At 33.5% G+C, this 21,726-nt stretch overlaps 1 protein-coding gene across 4 annotated transcripts in view; it reads right to left on the bottom strand.

Moving 5' to 3' along the window:
* Positions 1–21,726, bottom strand: part of LOC122538465 (patj homolog) — a 130,733-nt gene that overhangs the window by 51,913 nt on the left and 57,094 nt on the right. For all 4 annotated transcript variants that reach the window (XM_043672555.1, XM_043672556.1, XM_043672557.1 and 1 more), the window contains exons 6-7: positions 8,970–9,112; positions 3,020–3,333 (exon numbers count right to left, since the gene is read on the bottom strand). In XM_043672555.1, coding sequence (XP_043528490.1) covers positions 3,020–3,333; positions 8,970–9,112 — 457 coding nt within the window. The remainder of the gene's footprint in view (positions 1–3,019; positions 3,334–8,969; positions 9,113–21,726) is intronic.

Genomic DNA, 21,726 nt, shown 5'->3' on the forward strand with positions numbered 1-21,726 from the left:
AACATCCGTGTCTTTCAAGCACTTGTTGAAAAACAAAAATGACAAATTCGATTGTTATAGGGTTAAGATAAAATATAAATTAAATTAAAATAAAATATAAATATAGGGTTAAGATATAAAATTGTATAATTATTTATAGTAATAGTTCTAATACGTAATATGTATTTCTTAAGTGCAACTGAAGTGTCAACTATTTTCTTTGATGAAATAGAAATGAAATGAATGATCATACGTATGTACATATGTACAGAAAATAAGTAGTATTTAAATTAGCATTGAATAATATTAAATAATATTATACATTTCAGACAACGATAAAATACTAAATAACAAACGACGAGTTAAAATAAAAGAGACTACTTAATTTTACAAAAAAAAAAAAATAAATAAATTCTCTTATATTCAAATCAATAATAAATTCTATATACATATAATTTAATTAACTCGTTCTAGTTTTCAGGACTATAATACACATATTTCATGGAAAATCATTTCGGACGCTTACGTTACAATTACAATTAATCTTCTTTGTCCCTCGTAATCTTAGGATAATTCGATTCAAGCGCTAACAATAAGTATCTTCCCGATATCGAGCAATTACTCGACGTCAGTTTTCAAGTGAAAGGGTTTTCTTCTTTTTAGTCAAATAATCGCTCAATAATTTTATTCAATAATTACTCACTTCAAGACCAAATTGCACACTGCTACGAAAATTTCACTTAAACATTTAAAAAAACACGCGTGAAAATTTTACAAATTTCTTATCAAAATCTATCTCGACATGTCAGTCTTATTATTCAACCGATTTCTATTTCTTCTTCGTCCCATCGAGCTGTGATTTATTTCCTACTTTGGCATTATCTTTGGCACTATCGTTGGTATTGTCATCATCAATGTCGAAATTGATCTTTTCCATCGACTACGGAACATTGAACCTGTGATTAATTATCTTCGAGCTATCTATTAATTCCATCGATACACCCGTTATCTCGGTGCAAAAATAAACTGCGTTACAAACAAAAATTGTACATTATCGGTTCAAGGTTTAATGAACTGGCTACATCATCGTGTCGATCAGATTATAGTACCATAGATACTGCTGAACAATTTTTAAAAAATGTTCTTTCGATTTAAGAGAAAGAATTCGCGTTGAGAAATGATAATTTATTGTTATTTTAACACCCGGAAATAGTAACTGTTAATTTTTGGTAGAAATTTGATATATTTACCAGATTTATTAATTTATTAACCCAAATCTTTTCGTGTACCTTGTACTCTCATTTGATAAAGATTACCAACGCATAAAATTCCCATCCGAGATATTGAAAAAATAGAGAAGCTTCATTTTCAATAAATTACACAAGCTTTTATTTATATATTTCGCGAGAAATGATTTAAATCTTTGAAAAATACACCGTCTTAAATCTATAAAAATTTCTTACAAATAAAAATTATAAACTGGACCATTTTGATAATTCCGGCGTTAATTTCGCTTGAGGATGCAAAAATGCATAGAATGGACAAATATCCGAATGTAGAACATTCGTAACAACTTTTAATACGAAAATACAACAACTCGCGCTCTATTGATAAACGTCCAATTGAAAAGATTATTATTAAGAAAGAAAAAAAAGAAGAAGAAACTTGAAACCCGCCCAAGTTTTAAGCTTGACAATCCTTTAAATAATCCTTTCTAAAGTCAAAATAATCCCCTCTCGTCGAACTTAGTAGAACAATTGCACGAATTCAAACTACGCGAAACGGAAGTGTCCGAGGCGGATGACTTTAATAGCGGACGATCGCCGTTGCGTGCACGTTGAAATTTCTAGAAATTTAGAAGCGCGCACAGGGACTTAACAACGTTTCCGTCCATTATAGATCTCGTCCCGTTTAAACCGATTGCCAGTTGCTCGCGAGCTTCGACGATCGACTTAAATCTTGGCGAGGCTTATGATAGCGCGAGGATTAACTGATACCGCGGCCGCGATAAACCCGATTCGTCGATACAGAGGGGAAAAGAGGGCCAGTTAACAGCCGCAGAAATAGAAAACGAAATACGAGGCAGTGGGAGCGCAATTATTCAACAGCTCGTGATAGCTGCTAAAATCGCCAGCTCTCGTCGTCATCCGCTACAGATTTCAGCTTATTACCGCAGTCAACTTGTGTCTGTAACTTCGACATTTACAGCGAGATTGCAAACAAGGTTGAACTCTGGCGTAACGCGCGCAGTTAACTGAAAGTACCAACTATCTGCCAACGTGAAAACGAAAATAAATTATCCCCCGTCCTAATTCCGCTCGTCGTTTATAAATTTCCCAATAAAACAATTACCCGCGCCTCTGGCCTTACGTCGAGTAAATAGACACAGCGAGACATAGCGAAATAAACGAAAATCACGACGAGTTTCAGAATGAAAGAAAGAGAGAAGCGAAGGGACGATATAATAAAGGTAAAAATTGGAACGAATTGCGCGAACGATGGTAAAAAGGAAAGGAGAATGAAATAAGTGTAAATATAATACAAAGTATAGTATTTACAAATAATATAAGGCATAGAATATAAAGCAGTTGAAGATACGCAAGGAATAATGAATTAATTATATGTAACAAGTTGAACGATATTGACCACCTTGCGCCGGGCAACTGATTGCGGACCGTAACGAGCGACCGAGCCGTACCGCGATAAATTCGTCGCTTTCCTTCCCTCTCGAACTCGCCGGTACGATATCACTGGATAGAAATTATCAAGAAGTAATACGTTTATTATTTGCTTCGCCAGGGTTGTAACTACTTAAATATACTTGAAACTGTGAAAATGTTGCAATTTTGGGTACAAAAGAGTGGCACGTCGTTTCAGCGCAAGAGGTTTGAATTTAAAATAGTACCAAATACTATTAAATTAAATAGTACTGTGTGTGACAAGTCGTGAGATCGAAAGTAAGTGAAATAAATTAAAAAAAAAAAAAAAAGAAAAAGAAAAAGAAGAAAGAGATGGGAGAAAAAGTGAATGAGAGACTCACCACCATGTCAGAGCCACTCTTGGAGGCGTCGCTGACGGCGGAGGGGCTCCTTTCGACAACGAGGCCTCCAGGTACCGGGGTCGAGGTCGGCGGTGTCGGTGTTGCCGCCGAAGCGGTGCTCGCCGGCTGGCTGGACTTGGGGGTCGGCGCTGGTGTGACGATGGACGACGTGGACACCGATTGATCCTTGTCGGAGCCGGCCTGGTTCGTTGTCCCGCCGACAACGCCGCCGATGATGGACGCACCTGCTCCCGCGGCCGCTGTCGAACTCGATGCTCCGGACAACTCATCCGTCGGCAAAGAGCTCCCAACGTCTTCCCGCACGATCGAGAAAATAAAAAGACACGACCTTTTTAATCCTGATTCCACCACGCAGAAGCAGAATTTTCAATTCTCTCCAGAAAGTTGTTAAATTCTGGAGAACGGACGGATAGTCCAAGTCTCTGAATTTTGACCGTCGGGATTATGGTTGAATTCGACGGCATATGTATATTATAGCACGTTCATCCAACGCAGTCCTCCACGACTTTTTTCCCTTTCCAGAACTATCTTATCCGGGAACTTTTAAAAAATTCATTGTCACTTTTTCGACTTTTGTTTTCTGGCAATTTTTTTTTTTTTTTTTTTCTTTTGTCACGGAACAACGTTCTTCGTTTAATGTTCGATATCGCGCGTATTTCAGCTGGATTCAAGTATTTCAAGTATTTCTTTTTTCTCGCGAATCATTCTTACAAATGTTAATACGCGCTTAATCGACTGTAGTTCACAGGAACGTTACGCTTTCGACAGCTACTGTACGACTGAGGAACGTAAATATTCTACGAGGCCTCGAGGCTACGAACAGTATTTACATTTTACAATTTCGTGCTTCTGAGAAATTACGTGTCTCGGTAATAACGTTCGACGCGACACACGTGGCAGGATAATCCATACTCAAGAATATTGACGACGTGACAATCTACGTACTCTCTCTACTTGACAACATTTACACTTCCGTTTTTGCATTTCTGAGAAATTGTGTTCCTCGGTAACAACGTGACACACAACTGGCAGGATAATCCATAGCCAAGGATACCGATATTATGACGTACCCGTTTTCTCTCTATTTTACGGAATATAATACAAGAAAATACAGAGTGTTCTACCTCTGTGTCCCTTTGGGGGTATTGCTATTCATTTCATTTTCGTCCGTCGTATTCACTCGAATAAAAAAGAACAATCTCCGTTCATTTATTCACTCGGACTCGCAGACGAGTTTGTTCATTCGAATTTATCTATTGATTCTCGGATGAATCTGTTTGCTTAAACGTTCGTTCGAATTTTTGGGCGAATTTGTTCGTTCAATTCACTTGTTCGTTCAATTCACTTGTTCATTCAAATTCTTTGTTATTTATTAACAAACGAATTTGTCAAGTCGTTTACTTAATAGGAAAGCTTAAAAAATTAATGAAAAGTGGAATTGATTAGTTCGACTTCTGAGCTCGTATAGTTCCTGAATTTGCAAGAAGTTGTCAAAATTTTTAAATTTAAAAACAATTAATTTAAATTTAAAGTTAATTTTAATTAATTTCTAATTTTTAAATTTAAAAAAAAATGCGCAATTTCCATGGAAAATATCGTGAAAAAGAAAGGCGTTGGACTTTTTAATAAAAAGATTGGTAGGATCTTTGCGGCAACAGGTAATAGGTGTTTCTCGCTGGAGGACGTGAGGAAAAATGTGAAAGTCTGAGAAGTTTCGTCATTTTTTCCCCTGGCGAGAAATTACGCGACAGATTGTTAAATGATAAGAAAAGAGAATACGACGTCGATCTGGAGCTTCTCCTCGAAGAAGAAAAAAAAACAGAGGGAGAGAAAACGAGTTGGGAAAGAAGTTTGCGAAATTTTCTCGGCGACAATTTATTAAGCTATAAAATTTTTAATAACTGATTAAGAGAACTGTGGCGTATCGAGAAAAATAATAGAAATTGAGGAAACAGAATCTTCTTATCGTATCAAACAGAGATATGTTAAACGAAACTTTAGAGAACTTTTCATAGAAAAAATTCTTCTTCAATCGCGAGAGTTTAAATTTTAACTAGTTATTCGCAACAGATCGTTTAATTATCGATTTCATAGTGGAACAATGACTTGGCAGAATAAATTATGGACACCGTTAACAAAGAACTTATTTCAATCTTCTAATTGCAGAGGAGATTGAAATATGATTCGTTTTAGATCGCTAATCGCATTATCTCAATTTTATTTGCAGAAATAGATTGACTCATACTTCGTTAAAACCTAATTCTGCGATTCAAAAATTTATAGCCAAGAGAGAAATCAACCAGTTGATTTTTTCTAAATTTCTATTCTAAATGAAAAATGAAAGAGGTTTGACTAACACCTTCTTTTGACAATTATTACACATCGGTGAATTAAATTGAAAATAAAAGAAACTGCAATGTAAAACGTTCGTTAAAAAGTGTACAACGTAAAGAATGTTAGAAGATTATTATTGTTATTCGTTTATTTGTTTTAAAGTGAATTAGCAATGTATGAGAATAAAAGAGATACGTGTAGCAGTTATAGAATTACGTTATAAATATTCAAACAGAGAATAATTGAAATGCATTCTTGATATTTTCAGGATCTTCTTGGATTATTTCTTATGGTGAAATATTTGGGACAGAACAATAATATGTAGTGAATCGTGACTGTTATACCACAAATATCACCTGTAAGAGAATTATTCTAAAAATATTATGGGAAAAGGATACTTTGGACCCATACTTTTAAGTTGAACAAAAATTATAATATAAATATTATAATATATATTATAATGTAATATAAATATTATATATAATATATTATAATATAAATATTTATATTATAATTATAATTATATAATTACATATATCATGAAGAATAATAACAAAGAATAATAATAGTAATAATGTAATATAAATATTATATATATTACATTATAATTATAATTATATAATTACATATATCGTGAAGAATAATAACAAAGAATAATAATAATAATGTAATATATATATAATAATAATATAAATATTATATAATTATAATATAAATACTTATATTATAATTACATATATTATGAAGAATAATAACAAGAGAAACATTCAACAGAATAACGTTCTAATTGTCAGATTAGAATTTCCCATCCTAATTGTCAGAATGTGAATTAATTCGTCAACTGTAGATTTCGAAGAAAGATTGTTAGAAATCTCGGTGATAAATCGAATCGTTTCTTTCAGTTCTCCATGTTTCTTGTTGTCGTAGTTGTGAATCGACTGGCAATAACGGGAATCGACATTTATTTATTCCCTCTGACCGTTTGTGAAGACGCGAAGCTATGCGGAAAGTCGCGAGGACTTTTGTGAAAAGGTACTAGAACAAAGGAGGGAAAGTCGTGGAGAAGTATTCCTCGAACGAAATGAAAATTTCAAACGTCCGCCGTATAAACTGGGAGCTGAGAGCAAGGTAAACAAATGGCATAAAACAGCTTAATTAATTAAACGCGCACGAGGGACAAGCCTCGAGCTTGTACCGATTTCGCTTTAACCTTTAGGCGTTCAGACTCTCTGCTAAATTGAGAGCTTTGTAGAAATTCATCTGATTATCAGTGAATCACGTACAAGTTCTTTTATGATCCGGATTTTAATAATCTGGAATGCTTACAACGAGCTGTTCTATGAAAATTATGAATAGCTGCTTCGTGTGTTGTATTTTATATTGAATATTACGAATATTATATATTGATGAAATAAATATTGATATATATAAATATCAAAGATGGATAAATAACTTACGTCATTGATTATTATTTATAGTTCGTTGTTAGTTAGGGGATCTGGTTAGAAAAAAAAAAAAAAAAAAGAATAAAAAAAAGGCAAAGATAAAAAATAAAATAAAATTGTGGAATCAACCAAAAGTAGAATTAAAAAAAAATTTTTTATATAACAAATAACGATACGCTGATTTTCATGCAGAACTGAAGAAAATTAGAAATTTGCTTCACCCGATGCAAGGATACTTATTCCTTATATGCATCCTTATGTGATATAATCGTCTTGAAAAGAAAGAAACGGTACCTAGCCATCGCTAATGACCAGAAAGTAGATGCGACGTTAATCATAAATTAAAAAAAAAAAAAAAAAAAACATATATTTATAAAGAGCGTAAAGTTGTTCGTACAAATCAGTCTTAAAGTCGCGCGAATTTTCCCGCGAAAAATCGTTAAAAGTGAAATATTTTCAATTGGACTGAGAAACATGGATCACAAATTCGGGCCAGCCTCTTTGCCCGATTTTCATTTCATTTCATTTTGTTGTTTACGCAAATTTTGCAATCCGACTGCTCGTGCATCGCAGTTAATCTAATTTAGCGCCCGGTGCGCATGACGTTTCTCCGTCGTGGAATTTACTCGAAACTTCTACAAACTCCGGCTCGGTCCACGGCAGCTTTGATACTTTGGTCACCGTGTATCACATACATTTGAAATTTAGTGGCTAATTTAATTACCCGGCCGTTGTTTACGTCATTCACGTTCAACAAGTATAAAGTTAATCAGTAAAACAACGAAGGTAGACGCAAATGTTTCTGCCAGTTTCACGCCACAAACGTTTTCACGTGTATAATGTGGATACTGAATGTTTTCAGGTACGAATAGAGTTAGAATAGCGAAACGTTCTAATTAGTGCGAAGTTAGCATTCGATACACGAGTGAACTGCGAGTGGATTTTTATTGGCATAAAAGAAATGAAAATTAAATAGAAATTCGTTTCATAAGTCATGCATTGTTCTAATGAATATCCGATTTTTATTATAATAAATATTATTGTGTTAATGTTCTATTGTTCTAATAAATATTCCATTTTTTTTCACAATATTCTACGTATTTTCTGTACATATTTTATATTCTTGATTAATCTGACTTTACAATTTTAATTTATGCGTATTTTTATTTTTATACGTATTTGTCTCGTGTTTCAGATATTTTTGCAAATTACGCGCATTTCTCCAATTTTCCACGGATACACGAAAATGGAAATAAAAACATGTGTCTCATTCACTAGGAAATTGAAATTTACATAAAAGAAAAAACTTTATTCCTCGATTTGTTTGCAATTCGAATGGGAAAATCCATTTTTCCCTATAGAATAAAAGTTTGGGCGTTAAATTTTATTTCTCCATTTAAATGTAAACTCGCTAGTGGGATTTTTTTCGGTGAAAGTCAGTAGCCTGTGTGATAAAATTTTACTCTACAATTTATCGAGAAATGTTTTGTATAAAATTATTTTTTTTTTTTTTTTTTTTTGCATATAGTCTGTAGGAAAATTCTATTCTACAATCATATAGAATAAAATTTTATTTCCCGACAGATAATCTTTTTACGAAAATTAGAAATTGGAGGTTCAAAATAGAAAAAAAAGGAAAAAAAAATTTTAACAGAGTAATAAGATCAGATAATCTTTTGTTCTGAACTCATTGAACTTCCTATAAAAATATTATCTCGTGAAAAATATGTTTATGACAAACTTCTTTTTATTACACGTCTATAGACAAATCTTACGTAAAATCACAAATATAATTAATAATAAATTGCGAGTAAAATCAAATTCTAATTTTGAAACGTTATCATTCGAGGAAGAATATTATCTCCTAAAATACTAAAAACTATCAAGAAGATCTTTGTGACAAACTTTTATGACGTTTAACGTTGAAAAAAAAAAAAGAATCTTCTTTTCGTCGGTAAAATTTCATCCCACTCGATCGCAATTTTTTCACCCAGATAGAACTTTCGTCGTTCACGGAGAAGAAAATGAGACCGCGCAAAACGTAGATTTAACGATGAAAAAAAAAAAGAAGAAGAGGAAGAAGAAGAAAAAATTGGATCGAGGGATGAAATCGACGTACCGCGAGGAATAAAAAATCGAATTCAAATTACCTTGGGCGCTTCTTGCTACGACCAACTCAACCAGACCACGTGCCTTCTGAAGGATTGAGATTGCCTGTTCATGAGAGATGTTCGAGTCTAGTGGTTGTCCATCTATCGCCAATATCTGATCTCCCTCTAGCAGTCGGCCATCACTGCAACAGAGCAGTTCCAGGTTTAATGAAAGAAACCACGACCAATTTCAACCTGTCAGAAGAAAATGCGCTTCGGTATTATATTATTTATACCGCGAACGTAACCACCGTCAATTTTCTTTCTTTCGTCTTTCATTTTCGCGAGATGAAAAATTTCTTGAAGATTTATTATTATTAATCTATTGAACGAGTCGTTATTTTATAAAAAAAAAAAAGCATTAACGGATACCACTTTGAGATTAGAATAATGATGCAGATAAATTATGGTAGTTTCTGCTGTTGAAAATAAAAATTTGACATACGTATGTAATTTAGTTTCGATAGAAATAGGGAAAAGAGCATGAAAATTTGAGGATTCTTCTTCTCTATGTTGAGAAGTTATGTTTAATTTCAACTTGAGTTAAAATTATTTATAATTATGTTAATTATAGTTATGTTAATTATTATTTATTCTTCGATTGAGTGATTAATATCATTGTTCGAAGGAAATCAAATTATTTGTTACGATTTGTTCTATTTGTTTGTAATTACTATGGCAATGTTTATTTAAACAGAAATCTTTATAATAGATGAATGAACTAAGAAAATTACTAAAGATAAAATTAGTAAAAATGAGATTAGCAGAAACGTACAATATAAAATTATACTTCATATATCGTTTAACATAAAATTAATATAAATCATAGTAGTATAATACATGGTAGTGTAACACAATTAACAGAGCTATGTAATAAGTAAAGTTTACATAAAAATAAGTGAAACAATTTTATTAAATCTTATACTAAACGATGTGAAAAGTTCTTCTTAAACGAAGTTTTATTCGTACAAACATCGTTAATTCAAATTTGATACAGTTTCATTAACCGAAGATTCTATCGCTAAGGCTAGCTACACAATTGTCAAAGTTCTTCATTTTCTCTAATAAATAACAAATGAACAGAATAAATTGTACGGCGACAAGATGAAATGGAAATGTAATGGAAAGGAACGGCATCTCAAGCAAGGTGCTTAATGTCACGCTCGATTTTCCGATTTTCTGTTAAGTGGAATTACACCTAACTGATCCAGTAATATATTTCCCATTAGATTCTATTAATCGGACTAATTGAGATAGTCACGATTAAACCTGCCGCATTTACATACCATTTCCCTGCCACGGCGGCGCAAATCGATTGTGATCATTGTTGGTTAAAGCGCGTTCAGATTAAAAGCCAATTAAAACACGGACAATTGTTTTATTCCCGTGGAGAAATATATTATTCAATGTGTGCAAAATCTTTGTTAAAAATTACAGTTCCTTTTTTCTTTAACGTTTCATACAGTATTATTATACTATCAGTATTTATTATATTATATTATATTATATTATATTATACTATATTATATTATATTATATTTCAGTATTTATTATATTATCTCAGAGGTATTTTGAAAGAGTGAAAGTTTACAAGAATTAATATATTCTATAAATATTAATATATTAGTAAATATTATATTATTAATATTAATAATATAATAATATAATAATATAATATTATATTAATAAATTAATATAATAAGTATTAATAGTAAATTAACATTGTATCTTTATTATTAACAGCGAGTAAAACCAGAAAGTTTGTTTATTTTTCTAGTCAAAATTGTTCGTTTGAATTTTTACTCTATCAACATTATATTTTACTGATTCGAGTTTTATCGTCTTCAATATCAGCGTTCGATTATTATTCTCAATGAAAAAAGATAAATCATAAGATAAATAAAAAAAGATTCATAAGAAGAAATTCATAAGATAAATAAAAAAAGTTAAAAAAAAAAAAAGAGTCGAAGTTTAACATCTCAATCAATTTAACGTCAAATCTAAATGAAATAATCCGAAACAACAAACAATAAATCAATGAATCATCCGCACACGAGCCATAATCGAATCTTCAACGAAATTCAATTTCATTATTCCACTTCATTCTCTCTCTCTCTCTCGATTTCATTCGCCCCCAATTTTCCAATAATCTTGTTATTATTCCAGCTTTAAAATTAATTATCTTTGCCACACGGAAGAACACGCTGTTGCCACACACATCGTCCCACGTTTCCAACATCAAAGAGATGGACAAAACGTGGGACGATGTCGAGAAAAGGGTAAAGACAGACAGAAAAAAAGAGAGAGAGAGAGAGAGAGAAAAAAAACACGTTTAGATAACAGAATGTTTGGACAGTGAAGGATTCCGATAACAGAGATTCCACTGTGTGTCTCGTCTGTCACGCGGTTGGTCGCAATCTGTCATGAAATCTGAAGTTCAAAAGCGAAAATCAACGTGACACGGCAGACCGTCACGTGATTTCCGACAGTATACGGGCTGGTTTTTTGGAAGTCGGCCAGCCAGCATAGAGCAGCCGTTCGCGCAGGTGTGCCTTCATTAACGATTCCCTCTTCCTCCTCCTCCTCCTACGGAAAATATTCCCGCCGATCTCGCGAGTCCCAAACTAATTCCTCGCTCCGATTGCCACCGACTCTATCCAGTCGTGGATAGACAGGTAACTGACGACAGACATAGTTTCTAATTTTTTTTCAAGTTGCAAAACTTCAAAATAGCAAATTTGGAATTTTGTCAGTAGAAAGTATAAAATGGTAAAGTATAAAGTATTAAATATAAAATGGCAAAGTATAAAGTATAAAATGGCAAAATATAAAGTATAAAATGGCAAAGTATAAAGTATAAAATGGCAAAGTATAAAGTATAAAATGACAAAATATAAAATATAAAGTACAAAATGGCAAAGTATAAAGTGTAAAGTATAAAATGGCAAAGTATAAAGTATAAAATGACAAAATATAAAATATAAAGTACAAAATGGCAAAGTATAAAGTATAAAATGGCAAAGTATAAAGTGTAAAGTATAAAATGGCAAGGTATAAAGTATAAAATGGCAAAATATAAAGTATAAAGTATAAAATGGTAAAGTATAAAATATAAAATGGCAAAGTATAAAGTATAAAGTATAAAATGGCAAAGTATAAAGTGTAAAGTATAAAATGGCAAAGTATAAAGTATAAAATGGCAAAATATAGAGTATAAAGTATAAAAAATAAACTATAAAGTATAAAATAGCAAAGTACAAACTATAAAGTATAAAATAGCAAAGTATAAACTATAAATAGCAAAGCATAAAGTATAAGATAAAAAATGACAAAGTATAAAGTATAAAATGGCGAAGAATCAAAATAGCAAAATTTGTAATTCAGTTACAAAACTTCATTTACCGCGCAGTGAATTTTAATTGAATCGATACTGCATGAATTCTTGCCTGTTGAATCCACTTATTCGACTGTGAACTTCTTCTTATTCGTGCGAATATCAGTTCATTTGCATTAAATTTCGATCGATATTACGTGAATTCTTGCTCGTTAAATCCACCCATTTGAATCTGAACTTCTATTATGTGAATGCTATTTGTTTGCACTAGAATTTAGTCGATTCGTGAAATTACATGAATTCTTGCTAAATTTTATATGCCATTTCAACTTCTGCATGAACACCATTTGTTTGCACTCGATTTTAATTACAATATTACGCCAGATCTTGTTGTTCGTTGAATCTATTTGAACTTCGATTATATGGAAAATTTCATTATATGGAAAAATCGCTAGCAATGGGGACAATCAATGGACTTCTAGTACACGTACTCCAATTATTGGTATGCACTACTTATCCCGCCATAAAATGGAATTCTACAACGTTCTAAAATTACACGGATAATTTTATTATTTATTGATTATACAATTAATAGTGCTTTTATTATTTATTAATTATACAATTAATAGTACTTTTATTATTTATTAATTATACAATAATAATAATATATTTGTAAATAATTTCGTTTATTACAAGTACGTACAATAATAATAATATATTTGTAAAAAAAATTTCGTTTATTACAAGTGCGTATCGTGTGATAATTTAAAAAATTTCCCCGCCAACGTGCGGAAATCCCTAGACTTTTCCCAAGCCAGCCTCCCTATCGTGTCACTCGCATAATCCGTGACACTGATACTCCCGATGATGGGGAAACGAGCTCATTTAACAAGAACGATGATCCCATTCCCCGGAAAATCCAACGAAACGTCATTATCCGCGTTCATCGATCCATCGATAAACGGGTCGAGAGCATTCTCATAAGGGGGCGAAAGCCTTTGACCCGCTGAGGCAAAGGGTATTTAGCAGGCCAGATAGCGGTTGCGTTACCTAATTTCCGGCAAAGCGAATTTCACCGGCGCTGCTAACGACACCCGTGTGCACTCCCTCGCACACACACGTACACACATACACACGATCACGCGTTTAACCCGCGGCCTGAATTTTCCTGGATCAAAGGCGCGCCGATCCATGACACGATTCGCGGCTGTGTTTCAGATTTCATGCCTACCGTGCCTGCTTTGCCGATGTTTCACGTACGTCGGTACACGAAGCTCGTTATAACCCGGTCGATTCTCTCTCTCTCTCTCTCTCTCTCTCTCTCTCTTCGATCAATGCCAAGTTTGTCAAGGAAAATTATGTTTATCCACGCTATTGTGTCGTTCGATCGTTCACCGTTTAATTATGATCCTCCGTACCTTTCGAAGGCTCGTTTCGCAGCCGAGCGAGTGTTTACGGAGATAAGTTCCTCTTCGACTTCGCGAGCGATTCATTTCGTTTAATTCGCGTAACATTTTACAGACAGTACGTTGCTGGAGAAATTGAAACGATCATCAAGGAAATCGGAGAATAATTTTTTGAAGTATTAACCCTCCCCAATATTAAGCACGTCGAGAACTCTTTTGTCCCAAAATTGCAATATTGTTTTTCCCAATATTAAGTATATTTAAGTGTAACCCAGGCAAAACAAATAATAAATTTATTGCTTCTCAATCATTTCTATCCAGCGACGTATCGTACCGACGAGAAAAAGAAAGCGGCGAATTATTGTATACGGTTTTTGGTCACTCGTTATGGTCCGCATTGGTTACGCGTCCGCGTTGACTTCGGATATCTGGATGATTTCGAGATAGAAAAATTAGCAGGCTACGGCGAACGAAGAGAGAGAAAACTGATGGGCGACCCTAGCTTCTTCGGCTGCCGCTCGTAAATTATAAATGCCGGAGGAATATTGCGAGACAGGCTGCCTCGGTCACGGGAGGGTGCTTTGAAAACCGTTTGCAAGGAAAAGGAGGAGAAGGGTGAGAGAATACAACGTGGTCTCTCGCCCAATGGTAACCGGAGGAAACGCGTTGGAATTTTAAGATCCACGCCAAGCACAACTTCCGTCGAGAAGATGGCGGATGTCAGCTTCCAAATCTATCGAGAGATCCGTCTGCTATTTTTAAAAATAATTCGCACGTTCACGTTACTCGTTCGGATTATTCGTTATTTCGATGAACGATGGATCGCTTGAAACACTTTTATTTTTGAGGAAATAATCGTGCGTACATATTTATAATACAATGTATTTGTACGATAGTAACATGATAATACAATATATTGATACATCGACAGAGTCTTTGTTGCATAAAATATCGTCATACTGTACGTATTGTATTTATCGTAGATGAAGTTTATGGACATTGAATAATTTATATTGTACACTGCATTTACTGTATAGAATTTATAATTCATATTTGTTGCACTATTTTTACCATGCAAACATAATATAATAACACTTGTGCTAATATTTCTGGGCGGGGGGGAGTGTGTATGTAAATAATGTTAAATTAAAATAAAAATAAAATAAGAAATAAATGAAATGAAAAAATAAATTATTCTTTTTAATTTAGTCACATAATGAAGTATAGAACTATAATACTTGAAAGCTCTCTCTCTCTCTCTCTCTCTCTCTCTCACTCTATGTATACAAATCACAGTGGAAGCTGCGGTCGCGTTTAAATTCATCTGGCGCCGGAAGAATCGCTTTGTGCCGCGCTTATTTACATGGTAAAGAGAGCGGATTATTTTTCCTCCGTTGAGATCGGAAGCTCGTTAGCAGCGTCACTTTTTAACCTGGATATCAGCCGACGAACGTGTCTTCGGCTGCTTTAACCTTTCCGACACGGCTGCAGCTACTCGAAAAAGTTCATACCACGCGATACAGAAAGGCTTCCGTCATGTGGCACACACAAGAGAAAACTTTAGCGAGCCTGTCGTTTAAAATATGTAACGTGGCTGCGATATTATTTCGTCAAAGGAAGTGAAACGCTTTCCCAATAAAATCTAACGAAGATTCTAGAGGATCAATTCGAGAATAAATAGGATACTACGAACAAATGAATTTTTAACAATTAACTGCATAGATTTTAGAGGAATCAATTTACGTTCAAATAGAACACTGTGACTGAATAATTTAAAAATCAATTTTTAACGACTACATAAATTTTAGAAGATTAATTCGAGAATCAATTGTGCTCAAACAGGAACACTGTGATCGAATAATTTAAAAATTAATCTTTCAGATATGGTACAAATCTTGAACGAGGAAATTGTTCGTTATTTCGAGTTTTATTATTTTGTAATTTGATCATAGGTGATCGCAAGTGTTAAATCAGGTTGCTTAATTACAACATTTACAAAATTTCTGGACGTTGAAATTGAATGAAAATTCCAAAAATTTAACCAGTGAAATCAACTGAAGATTACGAATTGAATTGCCACCATCATTGTTCCGTACGCGAATTTCATTTTCCACGATTGCAGTTGCGCCAACCAATTTTTATGACAGCGTAAATATAATTCGAAATGAACTAAATGAATAATTGCGCATTTCGCATTTCTGGAATATCACCGGTGGAAACCCAATTACGTCGCTGACATCGAGGAGAATTCAACGAGCTTCAACGACGTGATTGATTTAAACCATTTTCAATGTTTTTCGAGAGATAACAACGCGCCCGATGATTAAACCTTGCCTTTTTTTGCGCTCCCAGTGAATGAAACTGATGATCGAGATAAAAGCTACCCGCGCCAATATAGTAAAAAAAAAAAAAAAAAAAAAAATCGATCGACTTTTCCCATTGATCTGAATCGATAGAAGCAGTCGCACTTCGATTTCTATGATTGTCGTCGATTCTTTCCTTTTTATAATACTTTACGGTATAAAGAATATCTAAAATAAAAGAAATATTCTTTATTTACAAAATACGTCTATATTAAAAATTTTGTTTGTATAAAATAAAATGAAATGCTTTTCTATAATAAATGGATACGATATTATTGGTTCTTTTTTTTTAAGAGCTTTTCATTATATATAAAAGTTGTTTGATTCGATGGAAGAAAGTTAATATTTAAAATTTAGGAATTTTTGTTGATTTTACATTTTGTACAATTATCCTATATTTATTTATATTTGGAATTTCATGATATATTATAATACAATGTCATGATATATTATATATTACAATTATCCCATATTTATATTTGAAATTTCATATTTATTTATATTTGGAATTTCATGACTTAAACCACGAAATTACTTTAAATCATTTTGTACAATAATCCCATATTTATTTATATTTCGAATTTCATGATATATTATAATACAATTTCATGATATATTATATATTACAATTATTTATTTATATTTGGAATTTCATGACTTAAATCACGAAATCACGTAAATTTATACATTTTGTAAATTCAGAAATTTGCAATTTGCAATGTGATATGATGCAAATTTGCAAATCTACGATTATGAGATTGAATGAGAATTCAGAGGTTTACACGCATAAAGGACCATCGTCTGCATAAAAGCCTCCCTTCAGCGTTTTCAACAGCCGTGGAAACACCGATATGTTTTTATCGGTTTAAAAATATAAAAAAGTCACGAACGAGAGCGCCCCGTTGAAAGAAGACACTGACAAGACGACCATTGTTTACGAGAGGGAAAAACAATTTCAAACAATTTCAAACAATTTGGAACAACTCTCCGGTGTGGCCTGCTCTTGAAATCTGGAATAGTGCGGCCTCTAAGTTAAAATTTCAGCGATCACGACACCGTTTACCTTGAAACAGAGTTGCCCGCTGACGAGAAATTTCGTCCCGTCACGAACGACAATGGGAACATTTAGAACGGTCAAGTTAAATGGGCCACCCTATATATCGAGAACTTGCACTCCGAACCAAACCAACACTTCTACACCGATTCAATTACCCATTCGTCGTGCTTCAAGCGAGATATGATCGCGAACAGACGGCACCAGACACGTGTAATCATTCATATGTTAACTAGTCAACGGGTCTGACCTAATCCAAACGTGAACATTGATTATTGACCGTGGATTCGACACGCTCGATACGTAACGTGTTTCGACGTTTGCTCGCCGTAAAATTTTCAACATCCGTGCGCACGTAAATGGACATTTTGCAGGGGGGAAATGGTACAAAAATGATATAAGCGAGACAACGTTCAAATCGGAAATAAAATTTCGTAACATCTGGCGAATGATATTCATTTTAATACGAAGTATGTTCCTTATACTCCTTCCGTTTTTATGTGTTTGAAATTAAACTTATCAACCAGTCATTAGCAATAATCATTTTTCGTTATTTATTGCTATGATTTTTCCTTTACAATGTTTCTTTTTATTAATTTCTTTTCTCACGCTTTTGCTTTATTATCTATTTGTTGCTTCTTCGTTGCTGGAATTCCTCCTTGATTTCTTCTTCTACTTTCGTACTCGCAGAATTTTTCTTATATTCACGCCTCAGTTCTCCCGAGTTGCTTTCTTTAAACTTTAAACTATCAAGTGCTATTGTTTATTCGCTGAAATTCCAAGATCATTGTTTTCTGTTACTGCAAACTCTCGTTCCCCGGATCTCCCATTGCCAGAATTCCCACCGGAATTCTGCTCTCTCTCTCTCTCTCGAGGCAAGATTGCTTCCCAAATGCCGACATTTTTCTGTGTCCCTATACTATCAGAGCAAAGTGGTGCAAGTCCGCGTGGAGTGATAAATTATTTTCCTTCATCGACTCCAAGTGGACAAGAAGCGCCAATCTCGTCGAGGAAAGCTCCCAAAAACGTCTAGAATTTAGATAACCATCGAGAATATTTTTGAAGAAAGTACGCCGTCAACAGTGACTATTACATATTATTAAACATCAAATTACAAGCTATATATTATTGAACTATCAATTACATATACACATTATCAAACTATCAAATTACAAATTATATATTATTGAACGTGCTATCAATTCAGAATAGTGCCTAATTTGAATTCGACAAAACAGTCGGAAAGAAATCTGCAAAAGGGGAAGACTTTGATCTTCAAATTCATCGCGGATTCACAGTATGAAAATATTTTTTAACGTGCTTTATTGCAATATTCTTTGATATTCTTCGTGATATTTTCAGGAAAAAAGGTATCATCGCTACGCGATGTAAAAACATTTAAGAAAAATAAACGAACAGTGAAAAATTGTGAAAATGAAGCACTGATTGATCGCTAAATGATTTCTTTTTCATAAAGATTTCGACAGTCAAGTCGCACTCGTTACATATATGAATTCAAATTAACCACTCATTGATTCCTGTTCGACTCTTTATCCTAAGTTAACGCAATCCTTAGATCAAATCTGCCTGTTGCTTGGATTAAATTTATACGAAATCGACGTTTTCAACTCTTCTTCTTCGCTTTTTAGCTAATAGGACCTCAATTTGTCTCTTAAACTGAGAATAATTTTCTGCGATTTTAGTCACGACATGTTTATCTCACTAAATCAATAATCTTGAAAAGAACATGTACTTTTTTTCTTGAAAAGTCAAGAAATTTTTCTCTTTTTTTCAAAGTCAATCTTCAAGATCATGTTAATTATACGAAATTACAACTCTGGTGAAAATTACGGTCAGAATTAGACGAATGAAAGTCATAATTATAATCGCGAAACGTACGAAGAGCAAAACGAGGAAAGCGAGAAAAAAAATTCATTTCTTGAATTTTTAATTCAAATTTTAAACATCCAAAGTTAATCTACGTTAGTAGATAATCTTTGATGACACCTTCCGCAACATTCTGTCGCACTTTATCAATCGTACCATTCCGTCATACTTCATCAAGTAACAAAATACACGTTTTATACGAGGGAATACCGGTTGTGAAATGAGGTTCAAAGATAGTGATTTATCGGGGAAACGACGTTCGTTCGAAGGAACAGCGCCGCTTCGTGAAGGATTAAGGACAGCCGGTACGTAGTTTGATATCACTATAAGCGGTGCATTACGTTGCCGTATTGAATTATGGACGCTGATGGATCATCCTGCCCAGCATATCGAGCCCACGCTGTCTCTGGAAATATATAATTCTGCTTCTTCCACTCGCGAAAGAAACACGTTTATTCTTTGTTTATTCTCTCGAATGCGACTTGGCGATTCTTGCCAGAATCGTCGACAATTGTATCGAAATCGACAAAATTATCATTCTATACTCTGACTCAAAGCTAGAAAAATGTAAATAATGTGTACAAAACAGACACATTCGCAAAGAAGAAAAAAAAGAAAAAAGAGAAAACTTGCACCGAGTAATTTATTTATAAATCCACAAAATTATCATTTTGTACTCTGATTTTTACACCTGCTAGAAAAATGTAAATATCGTGTACAAAACAGACACGTTTGCAAAGAAGAAGAAGAAAAAAAAAGAGAAAACTTGCACCGAGTAATTTATTTATAAATCCACAAAATTATCATTTTGTACTCTGATTTTTACACCTGCTAGAAAAATGTAAATATCGTGTACAAAACAGACACGTTTGCAAAGAAGAAGAAGAAAAAAAAAGAGAAAACTTACACCGAGTGATTTATTTATAAACCCACAAAATTATCATTCTGTACTTTGACTCTTACACATGCTAGAAAAATGTAAATATTGTGTACAAAACAGACACATTCGCAAAGAAGAAAAAAAAAAAGAGAAAACTTGCACCGAATGATTTATTACGAAATCCACCCTTTAATATCTGGCCCATTTGTTTATTCGTTTAATCGTTGTTACCCGCTTGCTTTCTAATAGCACAGCAAAGAATTTCTTTCTACTGGCAAAGCGGAGAGATTTCGAATTAATTTTTTTAAATGAAAAAGTGGGAAAGTACCATGACTGGTCGGGTATGCAAGGGGCAAATCGATATCGCAAACGTTTGCACAAACGTTTTTACGTCGGATTTCGTTCGAAAAGGAATTTTCGATTAAAGTGAATTGCATCGGTAATGAAAGGGCCCGCGTGAATGGAAATCAAACTCGAGCCCGTAACGAGCTCAAGATTGTAGACATTCTTCCTCTAATTCTTCGTCAATATAGTTATATAGTATGCCAGACTTGGAGCAGTATTTCGTAATTTTCCCATGGCGTTGAAAGCACAAGGATTTTTTTCTTATATTCTCGCTATAAATACGAAGAATTATAGAACATAGATATAACTACTATGTATTAAATACAAACATAATTATATAAATAATTGTGATCAATTACGTAAATAACAATGTAATTGTATTAATATTGAATATCAGGAGAAAAATGGAAAAACGAGTAACAATTAATGGAATATTCACACGAGATTATTAATACTTGCTCTTTCAATCTTGCTCTTTTAATCTTGGATCGCAAATAGATTCGTAAATACCAATGTTGGTGAGATTTAGTTCCATTTTAAGATCAAGGAAGCTCCCTCTGAGCTATTTCATGGATTTTTATTGGAAAGAGGCAGTGAAGAGGTTGGCAAAAAAAATCATTTCTTGGGAAATAGAAAATTCCAAAAGTCTACAGGATACATACAATATACATAAAGTATCTAAAATGTGCTATAATCTTCAATATGTAAAATAAATAATTCACTTGGGCTGTATTTTAAAATAAAATAAAATAAAATAAATTTCTAAATATTCTATTTTTGCTTATAAAAATTATATTACACATTATAAGCAATATCAACGTGTTATAGTTTTCAGATATAAGAAATATCTATATTTGCTATAATGTACTATATTATGTAGTATAAAAATCACATAAACATCTGCAGTCTATTAATCACGTCACTGAAACTCACGCGTTAATGACGCAGTGTTATAAAGCTCGATTTTTCTCCAGGTGTCAACGCGAACTAACTTATCGAGGAAAGAACAAGCGAAGCGCGCAGAACGATATATCGGCGGCGACGAGTAACAAAAGCTCTCGATAAACCTAACAGAAAGTGTGAAAATCCCTGGCGAGTGTGTCTCGCGGGACCCGCAGCTTAGCAACTTAGCAAACGCTTTAACCCCTGGCGCTGGCAACTGGTTCGCGGACCATAACGAGTGACCGAACCGTACACAATAATTTGTCGCTTTCCTTTTCTTTCGAACTCGTCCGTGTGATATCACTGGATTTTGGAAATTAATATAAGAAGTAATAGTGTTATCATTTGTTTTACCTCGGTTACGTTCAAATATACTTGAAAACTGAGAAAATGTTGCAAAAATTGGGGGAAAAAATTCTCGACGTGCGTAGCGCAAAAGTTTAATCAAAGAATCGATATTACGGATACCGGTAAAATACCGGTATTTTTAGGTTACTATTCGATTACGTTTGATGAAACCGGTATGATGCTATCAAAACGAGGTTA

Source organism: Frieseomelitta varia, unplaced genomic scaffold, assembly GCF_011392965.1.
Source record: "Frieseomelitta varia isolate USP_RPSP 00005682 unplaced genomic scaffold, Fvar_1.2 scaffold_164, whole genome shotgun sequence".
Lineage (NCBI taxonomy): Eukaryota > Metazoa > Arthropoda > Insecta > Hymenoptera > Apidae > Frieseomelitta > Frieseomelitta varia.